The sequence below is a fragment of the Sipha flava genome, unplaced genomic scaffold, assembly GCF_003268045.1.
Source record: "Sipha flava isolate LNK unplaced genomic scaffold, YSA_version1 197_pilon_pilon, whole genome shotgun sequence".
NCBI lineage: Eukaryota > Metazoa > Arthropoda > Insecta > Hemiptera > Aphididae > Sipha > Sipha flava.
The window spans coordinates 1,164,097-1,173,666 of record NW_020272774.1 but is presented as its reverse complement, the minus strand read 5'-3'; the positions used below and the strand labels follow the sequence as shown (position 1 = coordinate 1,173,666).

At 24.7% G+C, this 9,570-nt stretch overlaps 1 protein-coding gene across 1 annotated transcript in view; it reads right to left on the bottom strand.

The window, feature by feature from the left end:
- The window catches only part of LOC112681785, an 84,315-nt gene that overhangs the window by 70,440 nt on the left and 4,305 nt on the right, over window positions 1–9,570 (bottom strand). Inside the window, exon 2 of the mRNA XM_025552101.1 lies at window positions 1,982–2,228. Coding sequence (XP_025407886.1) covers window positions 1,982–2,228 — 247 coding nt within the window. The remainder of the gene's footprint in view (window positions 1–1,981; window positions 2,229–9,570) is intronic.

The window sequence follows — 9,570 nt, the reverse complement described above, 5'->3', positions numbered from 1 at the left end:
CAGATTTTCGCATATTTTTGCATATTTTAAGTGCATACTTGAATGATAATCATCCCATAAATGCATGCATATTTTGTACGTTTTTAGTGCATATAATTCCGGGCTCTAGTCATATCATTCAGTTTTTTATTTATTAATAAAATTATAATTTACAATAAATGTTAAACATTTTATAATCTGTGAAAATTAAATTTTACAGTAAAAACCGTAAGAAACTATTAGTTTTAAAATGTCTGTTGGAAATTATTTTCTGAATGTAATGTAAAATATTCTTTTTTTAAAATATATTTAGTTAACTACTTAAAGTTATTTATATATTATATCATGTTGAATTTAGATTACGAAAAAATCCTTACCTGTACTTAAGAAACATAAATGGATTATTTTCAATATAAAAAAAAATGCAGTATGTTAAAAAAATAATATTACTTCTAATAAAAATAGAGCTTTAGTCATTTTTTAGTATATATATTGTAAACAGATAAAACAAAATACTTTTTTATTACCTTTCTTACAAAAGTTTAATGATAAATTATGTTGGAATAAGTTTTTTGAGAACTTATTCAATCTGTAACTTACTTAAATTATAAACTGCGTTGGGAGTTTCTAAGATAACCAACACCTGGTAGTTATATTATTTTATTTTACTTATATTATGTTATAGGCTAATTTTAGTGATGTTAATGATGTTATTTAAATTTTAACTTAAACATATTCGCGAATGTTACTTTATTACGGAATAAAATATAAAAATGTTGAGTTAGATTAACTATAGTACCATTCATTATTGAAAAAAAATCATTAAAAACCATAAATAAAATGTACGAGTACACAGTAAAACAATTTTATTTTCCTTGCATAGTGAACGACTGACATTATTAGGTACTTACGACTTATAAGCGAAATAAACATTTAAGTCATATTATATTAAAATGTTTATTACAAAGTTTATCCATATATTTTAATAAACACCAGTATATAATGTAATTTTATTTTGTTGGTTTTGTTAGTATTGGATAAATACATCGTTTTTAAATTAAATATTTCATAAAAGTAAGGAATTTCATAGATGGGGCTAAATGCTAGTGTTCATGAACTTGTCAATGATGAAACAAAAACTAATATTTATTTATATTAAAATATCAACACTTCAAGAATTAAGGGTAAAGTAAGATAACATATAATTAATTATATTAAATACATTTATATGATTTATTATTAAGTTAAAACCAAAACTACAGCTATTTATTTAAAACTAACTGTCATTTCTTTTTGACATAATAAATTTTTTGTTTATATATAAAACATAAATTAATTATGGTGTTGACTTAATTTTAAAACAAGGCATACGTCAGTTACTTTATATCCATTAAATAACAAAAATAAAACGTAATAAATAATAAAGTATATGCCATCAATGCGAACATGTGAGAAAGATTCAGAAAATATACAATTATTTTGTTTGAATAATAATTATTACGTTTGATAAATTTTAATTAATTACATTTTATCGTTAATAAACTATTATTAAAACTTAATAGATAAACTATCCAACATTATTAAAACTTAGAAATTCACCTAATACAAAGTTTAACTTTGGTTTCTTTACTTAAAAAATACTGTGAATATATCAGTATCGTAATAATTTAGTTTTTCTTAGAGTTGTTTTTTTAAACATTTCAAAGATATAAATTTTTAGTATTACATTTACGAGTAATAAACAAAACTTAAAAGTTTAATAAAAAAACAAAAATAATTGAATACCAAATTATAAGTTTTTTTTTTATGAATATCTTAATTAATAAACAAATACATATGTATATAATTAAACGTTTAAAAATGTGGTTACACTATGAGTACATTATCATTCATTCTGCGTTAAAATAAAATATTATCGTACAGTGGAATAAATCTAATAATTATTAATATGCATAATCTATACTTAAAAATGTACTTAAATTGTGATCGTGGATTCACTTACCTATAGTCGTAATAACAATTATTGAGTAAAATAATGCACCAGTGAAAGTCCATTGCGTTACTTCAGGGCCTTCTTCACCGTCCCAACCACTACGCTTAATTGCATAAATCAAATCTTTTTCAAACTTCATCAACCTTTTGGCCACGTTATCTGTGAAATTGTCTTCTCTAAGCACCAAATCGTTGAAAGTGTAAATCCACAGATCCGTGGTTACATTATCTCGCAACACGCGAATACTGTTTTTCACCTAAAAATAACAAATCGTAATAAAACCTTTACTAATGTACATAAAATCATATAGGTTTTTATTCAGATTTTTTGAAATTATAATACATATAAATAAGTTTTCTTTCGATATAACGTGATTTTCTATTGTTTTCGTATTCGATATTAAATACTAAGTAATAAAACCAAAATAAGCAATCTTGATTACATCACATCTCGACCCTAGTATTTAAATTTAGTCTTGTACTCCCAAATCATGCATATTATTTATTCTAAATCATCAAATCATCATACTTGATAATTATATTTCCATGCTTTATAGTCATAAAACATATTTTGTTTTGGTCATGGTGTTTTGAGTGATGGTAAATGGTATACAGTATACTAACACCCATATAAGTTACTCTAGTCAATGTACTAATGACTTGAAATATGATACAGATCGCAATGTAAAAATGTACAATAAGAAGTACACCCAAAATATCAAGTAAAATTAATTTACTTATTATAATTAATACTTACCATAGGTATACAATTAAAGTAGTATTTAGTTGGTGCTTAATGTGCTTATTAACGCACCATGTAGTATTTGCAAGGCAGGGCATTAACGAGTTAAAATTTAAAATTAAGTTAAAACGTTAAGTTAATTTTAATGAAGTTAATTAATTTGTTACTTTTTTTTACAAATTAACTTTTAACTTAATAAGTTACTTTTTTTTTAAGATTTAACGTGTTAACTTTAAGTTAATTTTATTTAAAAGTATCTAAATTAATTTAATTTTAGTGCAAAGAATAACGCAAATTATTAAATGAGGTTTTTAGTATATTTATAATTTACTATAAAAATTTACTAGAAAAATAACATGAAATATAACTTTAATAGTCATTATATGGGCTATATTTTATCATTATATTTTTATAACATTGTTATTGTATACACACCATAAACCCATGGAAATCCTAAAAATATTCTGTGAAAATAGTAAATACCATAAGAGTGAATGTCGATGAGGGATTAATCACAAAACAACTGTGGTATAATTTCCAATATTATTTCATTATTCAACTAGCATGTGTTTTGTTCATATATGTTATATGTTATATAGCCACATAAAGGAGATTATTGATTATCTTATTTATGTTACCTAAATGATATGTGGTAACTTTCAACAATGATTACTGTAGTCATGACTCAACTTTTTTATTATTTACCATGTTTAGCAACAGTGGAAGTACAAAATTGGTAAACTTCAAATAATTGTATAATATAAAAATTCATAAGTATGTAAAGAAAACTTCTATAAATATAATTAAGTATTTTAAATGTACAGTTATTTTTTATATTCTATAATAGGTATGTAAATTTGTTGTACAAAAAATGTAAAGCTTACAAAATATGTAATTGCTTAAGATATTTATTAAAGGTTTAACATTTGTTTTATTTTATCTAAAAATATAACACAAATAATTATATTTTGACTGATAATAATTATCCATGTTGTGCTGAGCCTAGTATTTGAACTACACGGTGGCTGCATTTTGTCTACTCAGTATTTAGTATATAGTATATAGTATATTTGGGTAGTAGGTACTGCCTATTTGATTTTTAAAATTTGTGTAAATCAATTAAAAATATTGGTATCTTAACAGTTAGAAGAAAACTATCAATAGTGTTTTTTTTTTTTTAATTTTTGGATGTACCACTTGAGTATATTGATTTGAATATTAGTTCAGGACTAAGATTTATTTTAGAAAAGTAGGTTTTTTTATAGCTAGTTAATACTTTTATGTATCATTTTAAATTTCCCCAGTAATTTTCTTGAGCGTAAAAAAACTAATATTATGTGTGCAATTTTTTATTTTTGCAAATTAAAAAATTTTAACTTTAAATTAAGTAAAAAAGTAACTTAACTTTAAATTAAATTACTTTTTTTTTCAAAGTTAATTTTTAACTTTACGAGTTAACGAAAAAAATATGAGTAACTTTTAATTTAACTTAACTTTATTATTTTAAAATAACTTAACTAAACGAGTTAAAAAAATCGTTAACTTGCCCAGCCTTGAGTATTTGTGTAAATTTTATATATCTAACAGATTAAGGATTCAGAACTTAAATTAATCTGAATGCTATAGTCTGATAATTTAGAATGAAAAAAAACCAACGAAAGAAAAGTATATTATACTATAGATAAAACAAATATGATTAAAAATGCTCAAAGTATGAATGTAATATTTTGATTGTTTTACGGGGGGTAGGTGTGCTGCAGTTATGAAATATGGTTTTTACCAGTTACATAATTTCTGATACTTTTCACAACATCTTAGCAATCACTTACATATGTTTTTCGTAAAGTAGTAACGATTGGAATTTTTTTTTGCCAGTGTATTTTTCCAAAAATGTATATTATTAATTTAATTTATTAATAATAACCGTCCCCAATTAATGTAATTCGACTATATCTCTAACTAGGTGCGGATACAAGAGGAGAGGGGCTTTGAGGGCTGAATCCCCCGTTAGAAATTAGGTAGAACTATATCGGACGTAGGTACTTAAAAAACTTTAAAAATTTAGACGAAAGAAAGACTTTGTACAAATCGACATGTGTAACAAATTATGGCAGTAACTCACTTTACTAGCTCTCTTCCTTTTTAATTTCTAAATCCACACCTATCTCTAACGTACTAACAAGGAAATATATTTTTGATTTTTGTACAAAAAAATATCAACATTCGTTAATGCTTTTTATAGCTTTAAAGTTTATAGTATAGCTACTCGTATACATTCGTAGCACAAATGATATAATACATACTCGTATATGCATCAATCAAAAATAGAGAAATCGTTATACCTCGTAAACCAGCGTATACGTTCTACTACATTACCGACAATATATAATATAAAATAAATATGAAATTATGTCTTACAACTAAACTTCACTTTAATTTATTACATTTTCTATTTGTTTATTTTTAATTTAAATAAATTCAAAATCAAAGACTAGAAAAAGACATATACAATTATAATATGAAATTCTATATTTTATCAAATTAATATTAAAAACCTTTGATGAAAACACAATGGATAATAATCGATAATGTTACACTCACTGGTTACTGACATTTTAAAATATAATTGAAATAAAAAACTGTAGATATTCTTTTTAATTCTTATTTATTTGGCTAATCGAGGTTTATAAGAAATGTATTATCATATTGCACAATCATGCTCTTAGGTAATTACAAACATTTTATTATCTATTTAATTAAAATTTCATTTAATTTTATTTGAAATCAGTTTAACAATTCGATTTTCATAAGTTTCCTTTTGTAAAAAATGCTGAGCTGTTATTCCGGCATCTCCTGTATTACTGTATATACATATATATATATAACTGAATACTTATAGTTGCGGCAATGGAACACAAAAACTTTATTTGACAAAGAGCAGTTATTTAATCTTTTACTCTTTTATTGAGATGAATACCGCATTGAAACTTTTTGTGCTGTTAAATTTTTTCCGCATTCACTAATCATATACTAAGAAAGTAAATTCCGAATGCTGAACTTTATTTTAAAATTATATTAAGCTTACATTTTAATTGAAAATGTCAAAATCTGCACTAATACATTATTCTATATAATTCCCGACGATGACCATTTATGCCAACAGAATTATTAATAATTTATAATGCGTAACATTAATATAAACACATTTTAGGTAAACATATTATTATAATTTAATGATTTTAATTTATCAACTAACTTTTTTTCATAAACATATTACATTAAACTATTATCAATATAAAATGCAAATACTTTATTTTGAGTATCTATTTTTATCATATAATCGTATAGAGTTCTCTAATAATATTAAATCCAATATATAACGATGTTAACCATGGCAAATTCTAAAAAAAAAATTTTTTTTTTAATTATTTTATAATAAATAAATATTAAATAAAATAAATAAATTTTAAATATTTTATTAAATATTTAAGGCTTTAATGTTTTGTTTAATATTATGCATCTAACATTGGTAAATATGTGATGGTGTTACTGATGCCAAGCCATAACAATAATAGTTGACCTTTATTTTAAATTATTTTATTAAAAATTATATTAATGAACATTAAAATTAAGTAATGTAATTTAATATCTATAAAACAAAAATATATACATGTACGTCCCTGGTTATAAATTAACTTATTATATAATCTTTCATGCATTATAATAAAATGTATTCAACGTTTTATTCAAAAACAACAATATTTAGAGTATTTAATATTGCTAAAGAAGTAATTCGGAGCCATCAAATGCTTAATATTTCTGCAAAGATTTATTAATTACCAAGGTTTCGTTTAATATTATGATTATTTTATTTACTTTAATTTTAAATTATATAACTTTAGCTTTGTTGACAATAATAATAAACATAAAAGAGAGTTTGAGAAGAAATTTTAAATAAAAAACGTAATTATAAAACCAAAAATATCAGTTTTTAATAATTTCCATACGTTTAAAAACAACACGAAATGCTTGTCGAGTTCATTCTTTAATTTATTAGTGTATAGAATTATGAAATATAGTTTCATACTTTCGTAAAATAAAATAATCTAAATTTTCATTAAATTTTTACAATAGGCAATGAATAATATTTCGGTTATTCTCTACTCTCAAAAAAGACATACGTTACGTCAAAATGTTGTTTTATGAATTCCTAACTATATCATGTAAAAACCCTCATTCGAGTATATTGAATTATATATATATATATGTAACAATAACTAAGTTAGTATTCAAAACCCTGGTATTCTAAAAATGGAAATTGTATAGTAAATAAAAAAAAAAAAAATTATGAAAAAATGATTAAAATAGTTTTAAATAGGTAGATGTAGAAGATATAAAATTATATGCATTTCAATGCACTCATAGTCATAGTCGTTATGGTTATAATGAAACAGTTTATGATAGAGAAAGGTAATATAATTTGTGGAATAGACTTGAATGCAATTTAAACAAAATAAAAAAGAATACCTTTTTTAGTAAAGATTAGATATTTGTACGTTTTGAGAATTATATGAAATGGTATACGAGTTATAATGTTATAATTGTTATATAGTATAAATATTATAAATGACACAGTACAAAATGTATGTACCTATCACTTGCAACGTGTTTTGACATGAGTACAAATATTATAGGAGCTAATAATACTACATCTGAATAAATGAACGAAAATTGTCCATATTGTGCATTTGTCAGACGCAAACAACGCATGCAGAGGTGGTGTCTTTTTAATTGAGGATTCTTGAAAATGTTAATGATTGATATTATGATACGTTTTAATTTCCATGTCCAATACAGAACGTTTTTAGTATGCGTTTACACTATACGGTATATACCTATAAAAATTATACACTATTTATGATTATTATAATTTATAGTAGCTAGTTCATAACATTATATTATTAGTTCGTATTTATAAGATTTAACAGTACCTATGTTCTCGTATAATATGAGTACAATATTTTACGTTCGTTTTTAATTAATTACAAAGCAATCTCGTTACGAACATCGACCGCAACGCACTTGCGATAAACCGTATTCTGCTTAATACAATTGCATCTAGCATAAATAAAATTAATTTTCGTAAACAAAAAATAAACCTCAAGTTTCGATATTTTATAATAAAAACAAATATATCTCAAAAACATCTCACATTAGCTTAAAAACAATAATAATATATAAATTAAATAAATTAATAATCTATTTAAATAAAAATTTATACCACTAAGACAGTAGGTGCTTGGACATTAATCGAAAACACAATCAACGACAAATAACGGAATAACACAAAGATCAACCGGTTCCATTACCAAAATAAATAATAAAACTGGATCACCGAATAATCATAATAAATCGCGTAGTAATCGTGCATTAATGCACATCAAGTGACGTATTTAATTCATTAGTCGAAATGGACGTAAACACAAATCATCCATAACGTCAAAACCAAGAAACACCTCGAAACGTAATATTTCATCGACTGATGCTGCAGATTAAAAAAAAAAATATCCAACGTTTACAATGTTAAACAAATTTTCCCTCATCGCTATGAACGAAAATCCTGTAAATGAAGAACTCACAAAAAACTCTGGAAGCAACGAAAACAACATCAACAACGATATCATCAAAACGAAAAAATAACCAATTCGTGGTATACTAGATTTCGTTGGATTCCGCAACAAACTAATACATCTAATCGGTTCTGATAATTTTCAATTAAAATCATCTACAACGATTTAAAAGTTCAAACATCTAAATCCAAACATTACCGTTAAGTAATTCATTTTCTTAAAAATTAAAAGGCACAATACCACGAATACTAGCCCCAAGAAGAAAAAACTTTTCACGTAATCATTCGAAACCTTCACCCGTCCACACCAACCACAGGAATAGATACAGCCATAGAAGGTAAAGGGTTCTCTGTCCGCCATGTGGCAAACGTTCTTCAATATAAAACAAAAAACAAACTAACAGTATTTTTTGTAGATCTCGATCCAGCAATAATTAATAAGAATATATTTACCTAAGATCACTACTTCACACAAAAGTTTAAGTAGAGAAACCCCACAAACGCAATGATATTCTACAGCGTCTCAACTTCCAAGAGTATGGCCACTCAAAAAAATATTGCTCATACCAACCAAGATGCGTCCGTTATGGAAAAAACCATTCATCCATCAGATGCAGCAAATCCAATACAACACCCGCCAAATGTACTTTCTGTAAAGGTTGTCAAGTCTATAATGATCTTCAACATTTCCGTAAGCCCATCTCAAAAAAATATGGTAATATAAGCAATAAAAATAACAACGATAATAATTTCAAAGACACTGATAAACCCACTACTATCTCTCGAGAGATAGTAACTTCATCAAAGTTCTCGACCACCTCCACGCTCAAAATACCAAATAATTCCTTACATCAATCATTAGTCATCCTAATATGAGACGCCAACCACAAAAACGAATTAATAATAACTTAAACTGAAAAAAAGTTGATATCGCCCTAGTATCAGATACACACTAATTCACCTAACCTACGTTTTGAATTATATTCTCAGACTGTCCAACTTCCCTCTCAAATGGGAATAATCAGTCATAATATTAATTCCGAAACCAAGTAAACCTCCAAATATTCCATCTTCCTGTCGTCCTATAAAGTCTTCTTCTATTCTTTGCTAAGCTCGATAAAAAATTAATCCTTAAACACATATCTAAAATCATTAATGAAAAAAAAGTAATAGGCACCCAATTTAGGTTTTGTAATAAATAGGGCCTGGAATTATATGCAAAAAAAAA